The 20459-nt window shown below is 42.5% G+C and overlaps 1 protein-coding gene and 1 non-coding gene across 2 annotated transcripts; both read left to right on the top strand.

Moving 5' to 3' along the window:
• The first annotated feature begins 145 nt into the window (after window positions 1-145).
• LOC131561114 (mitochondrial import inner membrane translocase subunit Tim23) lies at window positions 146-19947 on the top strand. The gene is made up of 7 exons (XM_058810252.1): window positions 146-277; window positions 716-774; window positions 3611-3704; window positions 3922-4006; window positions 6197-6255; window positions 8801-8911; window positions 16977-19947. The coding sequence occupies exons 1-7, from the start codon at window positions 181-183 to the stop codon at window positions 17090-17092; spliced, it is 621 nt and encodes a 206-aa protein (XP_058666235.1). The 5' UTR covers window positions 146-180; the 3' UTR covers window positions 17093-19947.
• Window positions 5496-5698, top strand: LOC131561646 (small nucleolar RNA SNORA74). Its single transcript, XR_009275094.1, has one exon. It is a non-coding gene; the product is annotated as a small nucleolar RNA SNORA74 (small nucleolar RNA).
• Window positions 19948-20459: the final 512 nt, after the last annotated feature.

The following is a 20459-nucleotide window of genomic DNA, read 5'->3' as shown; positions in this document are numbered from 1 at the left end:
GGAGCGAGCGGCGTCCGGCGAGGGCGGCCCGGCTCTCGAGCAAGATGGCGCCCGGCGCGCCTCACCCCGTCGCCATGGCGACCCGCAAAGCAGCGGGGCCGGGCGGCGCTTCGCGGCGCTTTGCGGCGGCGCTTTGCGGCAGCCGTTGGTTGCGGCGAGGGCGGCGGGCGCGGGGCCGCCATGGAGGGCGGCGGGAATTCCAAGGGCACCGGGCTCGGCGGCCTCTTCGGCGCCGGCGGGCTCGGCTACTCGCACGCTGACCTGGCCGGGGTGCCGCGTGAGTACTGGGGCGGCCGGCGGGGCCGGCCCGGGGAGGCGGTGTTCGCGCAGCGGCCGCTGCAGGGCCGGGCGGCCGGCACCGGGAGCGGCGGCGGTGGCGGTGCCGGGATCACGCGGCCCTGAGGGCTCCGCCGCCGCCCGGCCGCGGGGGCCGCTCCCCACCGCCCGCACCTCCCGGGCTGGGCGCGGAGCTGCCAGGCCTCGGGGGGAGGGCCGCGTGTCGCGACGGGCGCTGGTCACAGGGACAGCCTCGCCCCGGCCGCTCGCTGCCCGGAAAGGGAAAGGGGAACGGGGCAGCTGCGGCCGGTGCCGCCTCTGAGGGAGTCGGGCAGCTTAACGGCACAATGTCCCCTCCTGCCACGCACGAGAGCTGCCCGGTTTTGCCTCACAGGATGTGAATCGTTGGTGTTAAAATGTTCTGTGTTTTTCCTTTTAGTAACTGGGATGAGCCCTTTGTCACCGTATTTAAACTTGGACCCCAAGTACCTAGTGCAGGTGAGAAGGTGGCGTGCGTTTATCGTGTTGAACTCGATCTCAGTGTTTGCCATGGTTACCTCAAACCTCCTGCGGTGCTGGGCACTGTGCGCTGAAGCCTTGAACTGAAGAGCAGCGGAAAGCAACAATTTTTTCAGTATTGTCCTTAATAAACCTTGAAGTGATGTGACGTCTAGAACAAAATGAGCACTGATGATGCAGAGGATAGGTAGGGCTGTTGTGTCAGTGCAAGCCTGCTGCTCTTGCAAAGAGATCTCCCTCCCTGCCTTGAGGGAGAGAGCCCAACAGCACCTCACACAAGTTCTGGCACTGCTCACACCTCCACTGAGCCCCTTCAGTCAGTAATTGCAGCCAGAATCTCTCCCCTCTTTTCATGGATGAGTTTTCTGAACTGTGAGGAGTTCCATCAGTTTACTGAGGTGTTCAGCCAAGCTCCAGATCTGATAACAGGCTTTGTCATCACAGCAGTTGCACTTTTCATATCACTGTCTTAATGTCTTTACCCAGCTGAAGGGAGACCATCATGAAGTAAAATTTCCTGGTTTATTCTATAGAATAATGTAGCTGTCATGCTTGTACATCTTAACATCAGTTGATATAAAATGAGACCATCATAAGGAAAAAAATATTTTAAATCAAGTAATGATTTCCATTTTCATAAATATTAACTGTAGCTAAAAACGTTAATCTAACTAGTACACATGTCAATGATTTTATTTAGTTAGTGTTTTTCTACATACATGGCTGACATTATCTGAGAACATGATGTTTTCTAGAATGAGCAGTTAAAGGTCAGCAGTTGCCTGCTAAGCTCTGTGCCTGCTTCCAGGGCACCCTGGGTCACTGTTTCTTTGTAAGTGGAAGCTGTGCATGCAGTTCTGGGGCCTAGAAGCTGTTGTAGTGTGGGTTACAATGTAGCATTCCCAGAAGGATAGAAGACCTGTGGGGTCACAGAAGGGCTGTGTCTCTGGTGGCAGTGGGTGCAGTAGTGCAGTACTGTGGCTGCTGCTGTTGAGTGGTCAGAAAGTCTAAATAATCTCAGCTTCTTTCTCCAAAAACACTCTGTCAAGTGGTTTTGTTCAGTTAGTAGGTTTTCTGAGAATATGTTGGTGTTAAAAATGGTATAGCAGGGATTTTGGAACAAAGTGCATACTAAGAGATTTTTAGAAACAGAGATGTTTGCTTTAAATGCAAAGGTGTTGGCATTAGTGCCATGAAACACTTCTAAAAATACTTATTGATGTAACACTAGAGGCTGCAGTCTGTGTTGTAACACTTCCCTGCCCTTCATGTTTAGCTCTAGTGTGTTGAAGTAAGAGCAAACTGCATTGAAATAAAAGGGAATTCCATTTTTCTGTACCTGAACAAGTTGCCCATACAAGCTGAGGTCTCTTCCTTAGAGAATCACAAGGTGTGGGAATGCCTCTGAGTGCCCAGCACTGACTGACCTTTCTTTTAGCAATGGGGGCTGCAGTAAAGAGTCTCCACAGGTTCCTTGGGCTCTAAATACTGAAGGAAAAAGACATAGCTAATATTTCAGAGTATAAGAGGTCTTCCCATAATAACCAATGGTACACTGGTACTCGTTACCTTAAACCCCACATTTTTGGTTGGTCCATGAGTGCAGGCATGGAACAAGAGGTTTTTGCAATGCTGTGTTGCCTGCAGCAGGTAACAGGTGTTATAAGTGTGTGTGGCAGCCTTTGGCAGAAGCCTGGAGGATGGGCTCTGGAGGTTGCCTCTAGAAACTTAGATGTTACATGGACAAGGATTGCTTCATCTTGACTTTTGGGACAGTAGTGAAAACTGTTAGAAACTGCTAACTTGTGTAACCACTGAATTTCTCCAGCTGTCTAGTTACAAGGAAGAGAGGAACCATATTGTAGGTTCATTTTATTGATAACCCTATTCACAATTTTAGGAGCTATTTTTTCTGTATTGCCATTCACATTCAGTCAAGAGTGGGCCAGTAAAACCCCTCAAGGCATTTCCTTGAGCCTGCAGTTGTTGGAGTCATGCATCAGTTAAGCAGGGATGGATAAAACTGTGGCTAGAAAGCACAGAAGCTTAAAAGAGATCTGCTGCTTTAGCACCTTATCAACAGCAGGCATCTTCAGTGTCTGCTACTGAAGAAGTGCCTTGGCACACCTTATTTCTGTACATTGCCAATCTCTCCAGGCCATTTCTGTAGCTTTTTAGGCCACTGGTTTGCAAGAATACAAGCATGTCCCTGTGGGAGAAAGATGGACAAGTGAAAAATGACCCAACCTCACGTATTTCATGCCTGATCATCATTAGTTTTGAGTGTATTCCTTGCATTTTTCACATTCTTAAATAGGTCACTTAGTGCAAGGAATTCTTCTTTTCATAAAAAGACGGTTTTTGTTTAGTATCAAAGTAGTGGGAAACTTAATTAATGCATTATTGTATCAGACTGGGCTGCTCAGTGAGGAAACAGTGCTATGTAATCAGACAACAGGAATGTTTTTAGAAGGCTTGTGTTGCCTGCTGCAAGATGTAATTAAGCAAATAGTCATTAAAAACAACCAACAACCCACACAGTATGAGTTCCTTGGCTGACTGATGTAATTTATAAAAAGTTAGCACAGCTAGGGAGAAAAAAAGCACTTAGTCAATTGAACTTTTTACAGGCCTTTTTCATGCTTAGTACTCTATCCTCATGGTGTATTCCATCTCTGCTACTGTGGGCAAGAATTTTCCAGAAATACTCATCCATCCTTAGTTTATTGCATGGATTGAAGAAAAAAATTAATATGGCTTACATTTTGAACTGGACTTGGAAAATACAAAAGTATTTGTTTTTGTTTTCCCCCAGGATACAGATGAGTTTATCTTGCCCACAGGAGCCAACAAAACTCGAGGCAGATTTGAGCTGGCCTTTTTTACCATTGGAGGATGTTGTATGACAGGTAGGTGGTTGTGGTTTCCACTTTTCCCAGCTGTCCAGGTAACACCTGTGCACTACAGTGATGGATGAGATTGGAAGTGTCTTGTTCTGCAAGACATTGTCTGTTCTAAAGTAAAGAGATACTTGATTTTAGTTTATACACTGAATTCTAGTCTCAGAATTTTCTTCTAGTATTGTCATTCTTCTTTAAAAGTAATAACTGATATTATTCCAACTAGGGGCAGCATTTGGTGCACTGAATGGTTTGAGACTTGGCTTGAAGGAGACACAGAATATGGCATGGTCAAAACCTAGAAATGTACAGTAAGTGTTCCATCTAAAAAAAATGTACTTCTTAGTGACAGAATTGCTTCTTCCAATTTATACAAGGTTAGATCTGAATATACTGCAAAAATAAATGTTTTGGGTTTTTTTCTTTAGTGGGGACAAATGGGAGTCAGTATTTGTCTTGATCAAGTTATTACATGTTTTTAGTTACAATGATGTTCAGGTCAACCTTTTTGCTTTTTGTTTGGTCACAATTGGTGCATCCTGTGACTTACCTTAAATATTTGAGAAATAATTACTACTTTGATGTTTACTAAAAATCTACTTCAAAGTCAAAGCAGTTTTTATATGTAGAAGCATTCCCAGAAGCATTGCTGTTTACTTGCAGCTATTTTTAGCTGTAATTTATCTGAGCACAAGTCTCCCTTCTTTCCCAAGCTTTTCACAAGCAGGAAAAGATTCAAATGCAGAGCTGGGCCTGGATTTGCATTAGGGCTGACATTGGTGTGTGCTGCTGGACAGGCATTGCAGGGGGGAGCTGCTCTGGGTTATGGATCCAGGAGCACCCATGGCATTGCTGTGTTTTCACATTACCTGATTGTTCAAAAGAGCACAGCAAAGACAGGAACATTTGTTTCTACAGGATGCCTCTTCTTAAAATAATGGCAGCTTAGACATAGCTATAGGAAAACCTCAGTGAGAGAGACATTGGAAACCAGAACAGAACAACTGAGGGAAAGCATGGGAAATTCTCACTCCCAGAATACTTTGGAACAAGGGAATTTTAGAAGAGTAATTTCATATTTCCTGGTACAGTTTATATTGGCTCTGCTTCTTTTTAAATTGTTTCTATATTCATCCCTTTCTTTATCAAAATATTCACCACTATAATTATGACTCATTCATAATGCTCTGGATTAACAGAATTGCATTTTAGGGTTTGGAATGAGCAGAGTTGGAGAAAGCCATGATGATAAGCACAAACTTTGGCAGGTCAAGCCCAGGAGGTGGCAGTCAGTGCACACACTGCTCTTATCCTGGCTCTGCAGGGCAAAGGTCTGCTGAAGGTCATCACCTCCCAACAGTGCATTAGGGTCTGGTTTTCCCTCATCAGATGCACAGAACAGATACTTAGTTAGATTTCTTCCAGATTTATCCTTAATGTACACATATTTATTTATTTATTAATGAAATTTAATTTTGCTGTTATTCACTTGTCATCAAATACCTTACAGTATGCCATGGTTGTTAGAATTACTGATTCTCTTATCAATTCAGAATGAATATAAAATTGAAAGGTGGGGGTTGTAATTAAGGCGAGATTACTAATTGCCTGGCTTCTTAGATTTTTTTTTCCCTCTTGTTTCAAAATGAAATGTTCCATTATTGCTTAGTTCATTGCCTGACCATATTCAGTAATGACCTGTGTCCTAATTAAAATGATAAAAAAAGGAAAAACAATAGAAAATTAAATCAGAAGGAACATAAAGCAATTAAAGTATCGGACATTAACGTGAACTTCAGTTCCAGTGGTAGTCAGCTGTCCAGAGCAATACCATGCCTGTGACAGTGTTACACTGCTGGGAGATAAAGATCAGTCATTTCTTCTGGCTGCTGTTGTCACCGTTGTGGGGACAGCTGGTGCCAGCAAGGAGTGGCATTGTGCTTCTCTGAGAGCGCACTAAGGGTTCTCTTTTCCTCTTTGGTGCTAGTCTGGAAGCCTACACAGAGCAGACACACAGACACCTCTTGGCCTTTTGCTGGGTGCACAGATGGGATTGGGAGGCACTGAATCTTCCCTTCCTGACTTACTGCACTCCAGACTTGCTTTTTTGCCCACACCATTTGCTCAGGCATCCCCACACTCCCTGCCACAAGGTCCTTGTAGGGGAGCACTGAGGCTTTCTTGGAGACCTTTTACCCAGCTAAGTCTGCATAAGTGTGTCAGTTATTCCTGGAGCTGTGTGGGGTCACCATGGAAGGAAGGACAACTTGGGTTAGAAAGTCATCTGAAGGGAAGAGACTTGAGTCTTGGGGAGGGTCAAGAGAGAAAGATTTTCTTAAGACTTGACAAGACTGAATATTTGCATTCAAAAGCTTTTACTTCTTCATTGCAGTATTGTCAACCACGTATATAGTGTAAACACAGAAGCCCTACTGTCATAAACACTGCCTTGATGTAAACAGAGTGCTAAAGGTTCTCATACCTCTTTAACTCCTTTACAGAATTCTAAATATGGTGACAAGGCAAGGAGCATTATGGGCTAACACTCTGGGATCACTGGGTAAGTAAATTCATTCCTTCATAGGGAAAACAACTTAAATTTGGAATTGTGGGAAAGTGTATTTATGTATTATCTGAATAAGAGTGTTTTCTAAATTTTCTTTATTAAATCCATCAGGAAAAAGTGCAGGATTTTTTCTTTGGGGGACTTGAGAGTATTTCAGTAGACATGAAAATTAAAGGCTGAAATAGGATTTGCAGCATAAGGAGCCAAAAGCCTTTAATTAAAACCCAAATTTTTTACTGTACTATAAACATTATTATATTGTTTTACTGAATTAAAATTCTAGCTATATCAGAAATAACTAGAAACTACAGATATTTGTGTGTTAATAAATTCCAATTAAATTACAACTTAAATCAAAAAACAGAATTTAATATTTCTGAAATAACTTCATAACCTACATTGAGACTCTTTAGTCATGTGACCAACTGCCTAATGTTTGTTTCCTGTTGAAGTCAGAAAAATGTTTATGTGAGGAAGAAATGTGATAGTCAGTACAAAGGTTTATCCTTTAAATGATGGTACATTAGCAAGGAAAATCACATGTGGGACACTGACTCTAAACCTAAATGCTGCTTATAACTAATGTGGGTTAGAAAGAAAGAGAAAAGAAAATGACCAGTAGCCTGATGTATAAGGAAAAAACTTGTATGAACTGAGATTTGGGTGGGACGGGGCTGTGAAATAAAATCACATAAGTTGCCTCAGAAAAACAAGATTATTCATAAATGTCAGTGAAATAACTAATGGCCTAGAAATTACAATCCCCTCTCAAAATGAAAACTGATGCAGAATATTTAAAAGGAGACATCTAAAATTGATTAGATTATTTTGAAGAAAAATAATGATGGAACTTGTTGTCCTACAAAGTTGTAGTTGGAGTTAGCAATATTTAAATCAGAGGCTACATTATGTTACAACCCAGTCTACATCTGTTTGACTTTTGAGAAATGCAGCAAAGTACAGGCTAAGTTGCATGGATGACATTTTATTTCAGTCTTATTTCTGAAGAGCAGATTAGCTGCCATTTAATTGAGGCATTAGCTTTTGAGACATTGTATAGAGGGCATGGTTGGAGGGAAGATTCTGAGCTACAGCAAGAAAGGCATTTTTTTCTATAAGCAATGCATATGTTGCCTGCTAAATTTTATGGGTCATTTCCTGTTTGGATTTTTTTTCTTTTTTTTGTTCCAAGTCTAACAAAAACATGTCTGAGAACTGAGATGCAGGCACACTGCAGTTCAAGGTTTCATTTGAGTGACACATTAACAGGTTTTTCCAGCTGTGTTTGAAGAAAGATTACTCAAGAAAATGTTTGTGCATTCCAGTAACAAATTGTTATTTTTCTTACAAAATATGGCCTCCAAAATTACAGACTTAAGCAGAACTTTATATTTGGGATTCTGGTAGACCTCTTTCTTGTCCTAGCTACCAGAGAAATTCCTTTCAAGGAACTGAATTATTTTTGCATCTTAGTTCACCTTGTGCAGCCTTTCTGTACCTCAGAGGTTATTTTTGTTCAGGAACAGAATGACAAAAATTGTCAGTCATTATAGAGGCAACATCTGTGTGGAACTGTGTGAAAAAATTATGTTGAATTCAGCTTTTCCTTCCCTCATTGCTAATCTCCTTGCTGCTAAGAAAAACTGAAATCCCCTTGCTTGTGCTGAATGGAGAATGATGCTGCTGTTAACTCATTGACATCATTGTGGTTGCTTATGAAGGATTTACTGCCTTTTAGCAGAAGGAAAGATTTCAAATTCTTGGAGGAAAAGGAACAAAATAAATGCCATTGTCTTTGTCACTTCAAAATGGTGACATACTCTACTATTCTTTGCCAGAATGAAATATGAGTGTATCATGAGGGGGGGGCTTTTCCTTTCATCAAAATGTATAAATGATAAATGCATCCATGCTAAAAAGCCCATGCATTTCTCTTTTCAGTCCTTTCCAGGACAGTCCCTAAACTTATCCCAAAGAAAAGGCCCTCTAGGGATAAAGATTTCATGCACAAGCAGAGGTGAAACAGCTGTAAATGTCAAATCCCAACCATTGTAATAGTCATTTTTAAAAGAAACAAAGCTCATTATACTCCAGCTCTTGGTAGCATGATCTGAATGCTGTACTTAACTCACATTTCATCACTGTCACACGTGGACAGAAATTTTCTCTATCTAGAAAGTGCTGGGTTTCATGTCATCCACAGAAGACAGAATGAAACAGCCAGTACAAATTTAAACACTGAATTTTCAAACAAATTTGAACTAGCAAAATAAGCTTAAACTTCAGTCAGTACTTTATAGCACATATTGTCATGAAGAATGCTACTTTATAACCAAACTGTAGCTTAAGAAAGAAGGAATAGCTATCAGGAAGAGATTTGGAAAAGAAACACCAAAGATGGGATTTTGCAGAGGATTCCCTTCAAGTAAGCAGAAAATTTGTTCTTCAGAAGCATAGTCTAAATAGCTACACCAAGCCTGGATTCTAGGCTTTGGGCCTCAGACCATGGAAGGTTTTTTAATCTTTTTTTTTCCCTCAGCTCTACTTTACAGTGCATTTGGAGTCATCATTGAAAAGACACGAGGTGCAGAAGATGACCTGAACACCATAGCTGCTGGAACCTTGACAGGAATGCTGTACAAAAGCACTGGTAGAGTAGCAAAATATTTCTCCTTTTACTTCTCTTGTGCTTATCCTAGTTATTAGGATTCTCATCACTTTTACTAAATACTGTCCTGCTCTCAAAATTGACAGTGTAAAAATGGCTGTTAGCTCAGTGTCCCCTAACCCACAATGCTTTGACCCACCTAAGGCTACCTAAAGAAAACTTGCACTAAAAAAAGAAAATCCAGCTGAATTAAATTTGATTCTTTGCAACTGCACAGGACGGACAGTAACCATGAGAGCCAAATTATGACTGTTGTACATGTATACTGAACAAACAGACATTTATTTCCTCAGATATATGGTGAGGTTGTATAAAATGCATACCCACATCATTCCTAGCCATGTTTTCAGCACTAGCAGGAATAAATGTAGTTGTTTCTCAAGTCCATGAGTGGATGCAGCAAATGGGAGCTATCTTGCAAAGTGAATGGGGACAGGGAAGGAAAACACAGAACACAGAGATTGATTGCATGAAGATCAAACTTGCTACAAGTGATCCATGTGACAGTAATTCACATGATAGTGGTACCTGGAGCTGCAGAAACCCTACACACAGGGAAATTGATGTATTTATGAACTTATTACTTAGGTTTTCATAACTGTTGTCTTGGGGTAGGATTCTAGTCTTTGCATAGTGGTCAAAACCAACAAAAAAGGTTATTTGAGAGCAGCATGGATTTAAGGTGGGACTGCTGATGCAAACTGAATTGTTTGCAGGAGAGAGGCTCTGACCTTCATGAGCAAAATGGCTGCCAACACATGTTCCAAGCTTAACAGTTGGAGGTATATTTTTTAGAGGATTGCTGGGCATCACAGGTTGACATTAGCACATGGAAAAAAGTTTTATGTTTTAAGTTACTCAGTAAATGTTTGGCTGCATGACTCACGTGCATTTTATGGAGGAGATAATGCAAGAACTGACCTATGTACTTTTGCATATCTAACTGGGCCTCAGTGTCTGAACAGTGTTCCTGAAGGCTTTTTTCTTTTTTCAGGGTAAAACACTTTGAGTAACTCTATTTTCCTGATGGCTTAGACTACCTGAAGCCACAAATAATTGGCTGGAACAGCCTTCATAAATATGAGACTCTTAACTTTGCATGGACACATTGCTCTCCTGTAATCCATTTCTTCCTTGGGATTTCATGAGTGATATGACAGATTACCAAGAGCAGCTGGAAAGGGTAGCATACAGAAGCCTAATATTTTCTGTAGGAGTTTATTAATGAGGAGAATTGTCATCTAATACTTGAGCAGAAGCATCCCTCTTACCTTGCAGAAGTATAGAGCTGGCATTATGTGTAATATTTTTTGGCACAGTGCAATCAGAGATAACTACTCCAGTCACATGCACAGTCATCTGACACTACTAAGGTTTTTATTACCAGAGCACAGTGGGACATTTGTTTTGTAACACAAGATCTACAGAGCTAATGGCAGTCCTTATAAAGGCAAATGAAGTCAGTAAATCTCTATTCATTACAATATTGTATTTCAAGTGTGTGTTGTGCCTATGAACCATAGTGCAGAGAAACTGCTGCCTCTCCTATGCCAGAGAACCTTTTCTTATTCTGTATGGTAAAACTTACAAGTTCTGCCTTTACACTGCATCAATGTACATATTTACCTTAAAACCTGGAATATTTAAACCATGCAAAAGATCAGCAGACATCTGACACATCAAGACTGTAATAATTACCTGTGCTACATAGAATGCCATGATGTGTTGGCATTAAGGGAAATGTAAAAGCTGTCAAGAACACTGAGTTATAAATCTCCATATTTCAATGTCAGATAGAAGCTCACAGAAACATGCCACTGCAAATTAAGGCTGCTCTGTAGTCCACAAGGGTTGGATACAGAGTTGCAGGTAGTGCTATTCGAAGACTCAGATTTCCCACTTCCATCATTCCTGCTTTGTAAAGAGATCAGGAACAGACTTAAGAAGAAATGGGAAAATGTATGGCAGGTCTTTTACTATAACTTAATGCTCTGCCACAGCACTGGTAGAGGAATCACATCAGAATCTGTTCTGCACTGAAATACACTCCTGTGAACACTGCAAAACCTAGACTGAATCTCTGAAACCAATGATTAAGCATCTGATGAGTGGACAGGAACAAAAAAACAGTTGGGAAGACTTTGTAAGGCTAAGATTGGTTGCCCCAAACTGGTCCCAGTTTTCACAATTTGTCCTTGTAGAAGTGTTAATCATTACCAAAATGGCAGCAGTCAAACAGAACCTGCACGTTCTGAAGCCATTGATTGTGAGCATTTTTGTGCAAGCAAAGCTATTTGACACAGCTTGTGTGGGAGAAAAGAGAGGTTTGAAAGCTCTGCAAGTGAGTACAGTGGCAATTCAGCCCTCCCTGCATTCAGTGGCAGTGCCATCCCTCACTGAGACTCCCCCTGCAGTGACTGAGGCAGTTCAGTCCCCAGTAACAGCAGGTGAGGGCTGGGCTCCATCTCTGCATGGCTTAGGTCACAAGACACCTCTGGGGAGGGAATGGACAACTGATGTGAGGAGTTTGGTAACAACTTCTGCTTCATTCATCTGACCAAAGTGATCTCCAGCTTTCACATTTGTTTAAATTTAATGCCACAATTACTGACTAGATTTTAGCCCAAATGCAGCAATAAGAGTACACATTAATTTGTTACACCAGTCTTAAAACTTCATGGGAGCAATTTTTTGAGCTCACCACTAAACTTCTACCCAGAACATTCAGTTTGGGTAACAGTTAGAAAACTCTTTGGGTTCCTCTGCCAGTGGCATATGCAATAGAAATGTTACAGCAACTCAGTCAATTCAAGTTTTGCTAAAAGGGGGTCTGATATTCTAAGTCCACAAGGATGGCTTTTCCATTTAATAAGATACTATTTATTCTTTAATTTTAAGCAAATGCAGAAATTAGTATCTGTTATGCCATGTTTTTTCTGATAAATGTTACAAAGGACAAACGTATCTTAAAGCAAATGTTCAGCCTCCTTTCTTGTGCTTTCAACCTCTTTTCTAAACTGACCATCTTTATTTGGTTTTCTTATCATTGTATTAGTCATAAAAGCAGCAAACCACCAAACAAAAACGATTGTCACTGTGCACTATGTCACTGTTACACCCTCCCACCATGAAAATGCATGGCTCCAGTTGTCACAAAGGTGCAGCTGGCTGAGGCTCCTGCACTCCTCCCCAGGCATGCAGATTGATCACTCAGGAAAAGATGAACTAGCTGGGACTTTGGCCTGACCCACTGTGACAGCAATTAATTTCTCACTGGAATTCCTGACAGACTTCAGTAAGCAAAAAAGTTAACCAACCTTTGCCTCTTATCTGAGGGTTACACAGGTTGGAGATGTTCTTTTTCTTGGATTTTTTTTCCTCTCTTGAGGTTAAGGGTAACAGCACCAAAAGTAAACTAATTCTTTGGACAAACTAAATTTACTTTTGTGCAGTAGGAACCCGATCCTAGCTACAGCATCTCATGCCATTGAACAATAGATGTTACATGATTTGGTGTGTCTGGAAGGACAGGAACTGCGTGCTAGCAATAGCTGAAGGTAGCAGTTGTCATTTTAAGGCCTCAGAACACAACCCTGAAAAGCCAATATGTTATGAATTAGGAAGGGCTGAATGGTTTATTGCCAGCAGTAGGATCTGGTGGGAGCTAAAGATCAGTTTTGTGACATCCTGTGGGCAGTTAAGGGCAGCTGTGTTAGCTGACAGCTTCTTGAGCTATAAAAAGCCTGTTCTCTGAGCCCAGTCCATGTTTTTCTTTGGGCCAGACAAGGCTGTTTTCTCATTTCTCTTGGCTGGAGAGGGGGAAGAGCTTTTTGGGGACTGCTATAGGTACAGTCTAGGACATCTTACTTTTCTGCAGTATTTGGGAAAAAGAACTTGGCTTGTCATCCCTTAAGGGCTGTGAGACATTTTGAAAATTTAAGAACCCCTTTTAACATAACATGTCTATAGGATTATCAATCAAATGATGTTTAGAGAAAGGATTTTTTTAAAATCTGAAATAAGGAAGAGGTTAGGACAATGTACAAGCAGCAGTACAAGTAACAGCTTGTTGAGGCTTTCTTAGTTATTGAGGACTGATGTCTAGAGTATGTGTGGCCACTGAAAGCAGTGCTGCCCAGCCCTGGTAGCCAGGAGCAGTGGACTCAGAGCTGCAGGGATCTGCAGAGTTTGCAGGTGCCATTCATTTACAGTAGCTGAAGTAGCCTCCAGTCAGACAGCTGCTGCTGCTTTCACTCAGTGAGAATACAGCAAATTTTAATCATGTTTGCAAAGGAATTGCAACAGCTCTAGTACTTCCAAACCAGTAAGTTAAATTGTAGATTCCTTCTGTTTTTTCTAATTTAGCCTTCATACCACAGTAACTACAGGAAATGTTCCCTCTTTCAAGTTTTGTTGTTTCTGTATTCTAAGCACAATATTGCCTTAGCTGCAGCAATATGAAAATGGAAGATGCTTTTCTGGAATATATCTTGCTCCCAAATAGAACTTTATCAGTTTCCTCAGTAATTTCTGTATCCACAGACCTCCCCACTACTTACAAGATTTCATGAAATGAACCCCATGGAGCAACAGGAGGAAATTCTTGATACTTTCTAATGACATCAGGCCACCCACAGGGTTCAAGCAAATGACTGCTTGATGGTTCAGATGGTCTGATTATTTGAGCTTGAATTTGGAGCAAAACTGAGATTGCCTTGGACACTTGAATTGAGCCCTTTAAACCACTTAAAATTATTTTTGTTCCTGAAGGTCTGGCAGGAAGAGAAGCTGTTTTCATTCAGAGTATCCAAGAGAGATTGAAAGATGGAAAACTAATCACAATTTAAAGATTATTCTTCTATTGTCTGGCATAAATGGGTCTGAGGTTTTGGTGAAGGTATTTGTAATGCTTGCTATTGGATGGTTCTTGCTTTAAACATTCCAGGAACTATTCCAGGACATTGGAGTAACATTCTGAAAATAGAGACATTAAGGTTCTAATGGTTCTAACCATGGTTCCCTCATGGTTTTACTTACTGGACAGGTGCAGCTCAGTGTTAGGAGTGGCTCCTGCAGTGCTGAAATGCAGAGCTGTGCTGTTGGAATGCAATGTGTGCCATGGCACAGTGTAACCTGGAACCTATTGAAATCCACAGAGGAGGGACAGTACTTGGAGGTGAAAGAGTGCAGCAGCTGAAGGCAGAGAACTAATTTCCCATCTAGGGAGCATCAGATGTACCTTTGGAAAGCCACAGCAGTTCTCAACTCTTGTGCAAGGTGCCTGATCTCTGAATACCTGCTTCCAGAAGTGTCTGTCAGCTGGAACCCTTATCTTACTGGGACATGCAAGATTAGGGGCTCAGGGCCATGTTTCAGCAGGGCTTGTCAGGGCAGACTCGGTATCAAAGGCTTGCACAGAGTGATTGCAGAGGAGGGGTGGGAACGTGTTCTATCATGCAAACACAGCTGGGATGGGAGTGGAGAGTTTCTTTTTCATTTTTGTTAACAAGTTAATTTTCTCAGAGGCCCTAAGATTTTCTGCCCAGCAGCAGGGCTGTGTTCTAAAGTGCATTACTGTTTGAAATCTGCCACATATTTACTCAAAGGTAGTTCAGAAATCAGGAGCAACTGCTACCAAAAAAAATCCAAAAACCCCCCACATTTTGTAGTAGAAGCATAGTATAGGAACACTGGTAAAGGAACACTTCTTGCATGTTTTCCTGGATATTTTCTCTCTCAGTCATGCCCCTATACCAACTGCACAAGTTTAGTACCCTGTTCATGAAACATCTCCAGGAATGTCCCTAAGTTTCTGCAGGCCTGCAGATGGCCTTAGGCCCTGTGGTTAACTTCTGACAATGGGTTCAGAGCTGCCATCCTTACCTGGCTGGCTCAGCACATGACAACACCAATATTTGCTGCAGTAGGAGCAGCACATCTAAAGTCTTCATACATGGATGCTAGAAGGCAGCTCAGTGACCCAAATGTAGGGTGTCACCTTTCTTGTACAGCGCTGACTTCACAGAATCTGCAGCCAGGCTTCATCATCCTTCCCCTGCCTGTTCTTGCATAGGAATAACAGGATTTTAAGGGGAAAGGAGAGGAATTGAACCTGGGGGGTAAGGAAAGAGCCTACAGGAATAGTCATAGTTCTGCAGTGCATCACATTCTGTGGGGATGTTCCACATTTCCTGGTACACCTGATGCTCATGAGCCCCCTTTGGGGGTTCCTGCTGTGATCTCTTGAATCCCAATTTGAACAGCAGAAAATTGGGCTCTAGTGTTGTATTCATTTACCCCAGCAGGAATGAAGAGTCAGTTCTTTAGAGATTATCTCAAATACTTGTTTTGCACAAAGTGTCCTTTAAATTTCACCTGTGGCTTTTTGCCAGACACCGCTTGCACATGGTTAGTTTTGTGTACCCAGCTGCAAGCCCTTCTTATGAAAAGCTTTTTGTGCAACAAAATCAGGATCAATTAGCAAACAGAACATCTACATTTGCTTTCCTAAATGCTGATTTAGGCACATAAATCATACTCAGTAGGTCTTTTCTTACAACTATTGAATTCCCAACAGTTACAGCAATTAGTTCTCAGCCTTATACCCTAAAAAACCTCTCAAATTGTCACAGCTGGCCTGGCAATGAAGTTTCTAGAAACAATGGCTAGACATGTCTTCTAATACCAAGTCCCACTTCTGCAGCTTCTTGGTTTCATTGTGTGCCTGGGCAGTACAGGGAGGTTTAACAACTCCAGTGAAACCCATTTAACCTTGCAGCACAGTGTCAGTCTAGCTGATGCCAACAGCTTGTTGCCTCACTAAAAGCCTAAAGGCAATTCTGTGAGACAGCTTTATGACCCATAATGGAAGGGGGAAAAAATCCAAACACAATCTCTCTGATTACTGAGGTATGTTTGTTTTCAGGTTTGAGGAACCCGAACTGCCCTGCCAGTTCCTCCAATAAAGCAGGCAGGGTTTTTTATCTTGATGTCAGCAAAACTGGCCTTGTTCTATACACTGTACACATTATCTAGCTTGGTTCAGCTGCAATGATAAACATTGCAGAATCAAACTCTCTGAAGTTTTCCTAGCACTGAGGGTCATACTCCCAGGTGCTCTGTGCATTTATAGAGCATTCTGGGAGCTCTGCTGAGGCACAGAAGGGTTTTGCTGTTTAGTAAAAGCAGCAGAAGTCTCTTCTTGTGCCCCATACACCCCAGTCCTCATGTGGATGGAGTGGACACAGGATGGCACCTGACTCCCAGCTCCAGCCAGGTGCACTACCTGCAGGCAGTAGCCAAACTTGCCCTGTATTTCTGCCTTACACTAACATGCTCACCAGCACCTTAAGACTTTATTCACCTGTGTGACTCAGTTTTTACCATTGCAAGGTGATAATTCTGATTATTAATAAAAGAATAAAGAAGCTGTTCAACGTACACCATAGTAAATACTTGCCAGCTAATCCCTTTCATCTACTTCCTACTTTTTAATTGAAAAGTTTTAAAATTCCAAAGACACAGAAGCAGTAATAGGTTTTGCGTGATGGCCCTAATGAATCTCTGGAATCCAATGTCATACCCATATCAGCTGTTGTTTTGTTCACTTATTTCCCTTCTGCTCTTTCTCATTCTGCCCAGAGCTAATTATCATAATTGAAAACCTGGAGGAGATTTTGTAACCAGAGGAGAGCATGTCTATCTGTAAAAACAAATGTAATAAAGACAGATAGAATAGTAGGACTTGGGTAAAGCCACCTTGGCTTCCAGTGCTCTGTAGTGGTTCCCTGAAGCAGTGGTGCTAACACAGCTTGAGAGGAAGCTGTTCCAGCAGAATTAGTGTCAGGATCAGGAGTGAGTGACCATGAGCCTGGCAGCAGGTTTGAGAGGAAGGTACAAAAAGCACAGGGACCCTTACTGGAGAGTTACTCTAGAAAGGACTGTTCATTGAGATGCCTCTGGATTTAAACAGCTTCTTGGCAGTTGCTGTTCACTGCCCATTCCCTGACACTGACACTAACGAGCTGCCATGTGTTTGTTCTTGCAGGCGGAGTGCGCGGGATTGCGCGAGGTGGGATCGCAGGCCTGACGCTGACCGGCCTCTACGCCCTGTACAACAACTGGGAGCACATGAAGGGCTCCCTAGCCCGGCAGTCCCTGTGAGCAGGGCAGAGGACACGCTTGCTTAGTCACCAATCAAATCAGTTGTGAGATCTATCTGGTGCCCCTTGCTATTTTATTTACAATTAGTGTGAAACTGATGGAAGCTGTGCTGGGAGGAACCTCTTGACACCGTGTAGCTGGACTGGCCCTTCCTGCCAGCCAGTTGCTGGAGAGGCAGCAATATTTGTTGGACCTGCAAGTGACCAGAGTGGCCACCGAGACGGTGTCTCCTGGCCAGAGCTGCCAGGCATGCTGGGCCCCCATAGCTGATCCTGCTCGCTGCCAGGTTGGCTGGGTCCTGTAAGGGCTGTGTCCATGGAGCACTCCCTGCAGTCCCAGCAGCACAGCCCCAGTAGCCATGGCACAGGCAGGGCTTGCTATTCTGACAGCACAAGACAAGCTAGCAAAAGGGACATCATCAGAATAAAAAGGGTGGTACTTACTCAAACCCATTTATATCCTTTGCTCTTCCTGCCACAAAAGCATTCTGCATCCAGTGACCTACCTATGAATTAATTTTAAAGGACCTGTGTGATGAAATCCTGGGGGAATTGGTGGGTGAGGGGAAGTGCACAAGCAGGCTGATGATCTCCTGATGATGTTACAGTAAGGCATAGCAGGGCTTGACTTCACTCCCTTTTTTGCTCTAACAAATTGGTTGTTTATGGATGAAATACAGTTGCTGTTGCAGAGCAGCTGCCAGTGGATTATCAAAACATTTGGGTGTTCCAATATCCCAGAACTCATTTAGCCAACAATTAGAAACCAAACAGTATAAAGACTGCACTCATTACCTCTTATAGGACTTTTAATTAGCAAAATACTTTTTGTCTGAAGTACCATATATAGGTTATTGGCAGAACAAAGACTGTGATGAACCTACATGTTCTCCTACAGTGTTAAATTTAAACCATGTACCAAGTATCATTTGCAGATAAATTAAATGGTAAGTTGGGAATTAGTTCAGTAATTAGAGTTACTGTGTAACAACTCATTCCTTACACATTTAAATAATTAAACAGGCAACTTATTGAAAAGGTCTGAAGACAGAGATGGAAGAGCAAGGGAAAAACAGGAAACTTACTGGTCAGCACACAGTATAATGCAAACCAAGTTTACATTTGAGTTTTTGCTACTGAAACAGCTCTTAATACATTGCATACACCAAAATAAAACCAACAAAAGCAGTAAAGGGAACATGGTAGCTCTTACCTTCTCTCAAGAAGAAACACCCCTTTGCTGTGAAACCTCATTGGTAGCAAATAACCACTGAGACCAGCTTTTTATAGAGCAAGTGCTCCAGCTAACGAGCCATCCCAGGTGAACTCAATTTGCTTTGCTTGGCTACCAGGTCACATTAGTTGCTTTATGCCAGCACTTAACATGGCATAAAGGAAGCAGCCTTTTCTCACCCCCTGTGTCAATGCTGCTGTTGTTAAGCCTTATGTTCCACAATTTCATAGTGCTCTGCATGTTGTTATTGTGGTGTGAGAGCTGGACTTCCTTCCTAGCATGCATTTCTTGAGGGCTGTACCACCAAAGAAACTGTTCCCCCACTTCCAGGCTGCAGAGGGGTGATGTGGGCTTCATCTGCACAGCACTGTCACATGGGACATCAGGAAAACAGGTGCACTTTCTTCTGAGCTTTTTCTCTCCCCACTGGCATCAGTGAGTTCCTCCCCTGCATGTTTCCTGGTCACCATTGGTTGGACTTGTGTTCCTGCACTCTTCACCACGCTGGATGAAGGATTGAGAACTGCTTTGGGGGTTGATGGGGGGCAGGGGTGGCTTTTTAAATGGCAGGAACTCTGCAATGTATCTTAGGTTTTCTTAAGATTTTTCAGGGCTAAAATGTGACCCAGGGCTAAGATGTCTGCCCAGATTGAAGTGGGTAAACAATGAAACTTAACAAATGTATTTCCTTCTTCAAGTGCACTGGAGATAATACAGAAACAAGCCTTTTCAAGTTCATAGCACAGCCTTAAGTCTAGGCTGACTCTTGAACAACTTAGCATGTTATCTGGTCTGCAGTGTGCTCACATTTCCTGGAATTACTCACTTCAAGGGCAGAGCTGAGAGGATTTTTCTGAACTAGCTGTGTTACAGCTCTTAAAAGTTTTGGTTCATCATCTGTTTGTATATGGAGTAATCTGTAGCTTGAGCTATGAAACACAACCAGCACAGAGGCAGCAGTGAGGGAGGTGAATTGTACAATACAATACAGAGAATGTGTTTACAATATTCTGTGTCATGACATACTGCATTTACAATTTACTGCAAGTCGGTATAAAATTGCTACTTTAAATTGTCACCAAAAATATATCCAAGTTCAGTAGGAATAAAAGGATGTAAAATCAAGTTGAAAGCAGAATTTGGCTCAAGTTAGAGCCCTCCCATGCAGTGTTACATAAATGTGAGCATGGGAGACCTTGACTGTCTTGGAAGAGGGGGGTTTTGGTGCCAGTTGTGGTATCTGCTAATAGATCCAAGGCAGCTTTGCTGTGGCACCAAGTGAGGGAGCTGAGACAGCAGGTGTAATGGAAGGGGTTTGAGGCTTGTGAAGCTGGTTCTGGTTAGTCTTTGGAACAGAAAGGCAAATCCACTTACACCATTCCCTGTCAGCAAGTGACTTCTCTTAGGGTTGGAGGAATTTGTTGAACAATCACTACTTAGGTTGGGAGTCTCTGGGCACCCTGATGCAGAAGCAGCTTCTGAAAACAGGAGGCAAATATGTGTTAGGGCAGAAAAACTATCCTGTGTTCATGGTCTGTTTCCTGTGATCTAATTGGGACTTCAAAAGGAGGGGGGAAATCCTTTTGTGTGCTTTACCAGAAGGTTACCCCTGCACTTAATAAATTCTAGATAGGAAACTGGAATGTTTTAAGTGGAGCTTTGTGCACTCTGTGGGTATTGGTCTGTGCTGTTCAATACCAGCCAGCGCAGGGACACCAGAGGGTACCCCAGCCCTTTTTGGGACTTCCCCAGCATGGGTAATACCTGCTCTGTGTTCCTCACAGGTATTTCCCCCTCTGTCAGCCCCCCTCTCTCCCTGCCCTGTGGGAACAGCTGCCCCACTGACTCCATGGGTGCTCTGAGGACAAGGAGTTGAAGGGGCTGATGCCCCAGGAGCCTGTGGCACCCTGCTTCAGGGAGGTGTGGGAGGGAAGGAAACATTCCTCAGTACAGGGTATCAATCTCATAGCTCACCTTGTTCAAAGAAAGGTCTCCAGCCGGTTGAGAATCCACGAATAGCATTCACTACCTGCTACTAAGTCCTTCTTGTTTTGGGATCATTTTGAAGCACTTTTTCCCTGCCTTTGAAAGCTCAACATTCAGGATACACATTCAGGAGTTCTGCATGTGACTA

The sequence above is a fragment of the Ammospiza caudacuta genome, chromosome 9 (assembly GCF_027887145.1).
Source record: "Ammospiza caudacuta isolate bAmmCau1 chromosome 9, bAmmCau1.pri, whole genome shotgun sequence".
Lineage (NCBI taxonomy): Eukaryota > Metazoa > Chordata > Aves > Passeriformes > Passerellidae > Ammospiza > Ammospiza caudacuta.
Note: the sequence above shows the minus strand (reverse complement) of the source record. Positions and strands in the feature narration are given on the sequence as shown.

Bases quoted from the DNA above. Each gene is read 5' to 3' on its own strand.
- LOC131561114 (XM_058810252.1), top strand. From the start codon at position 181: ATGGAGGGCGGCGGGAATTCCAAGGGCACCGGGCTCGGCGGCCTCTTC. The intron at 278-715 runs GTGAGTACTGGG...TTTTCCTTTTAG, and splicing joins TGACCTGGCCGGGGTGCCGC to TAACTGGGATGAGCCCTTTG. The intron at 775-3,610 runs GTGAGAAGGTGG...GTTTTCCCCCAG, and splicing joins ACCCCAAGTACCTAGTGCAG to GATACAGATGAGTTTATCTT.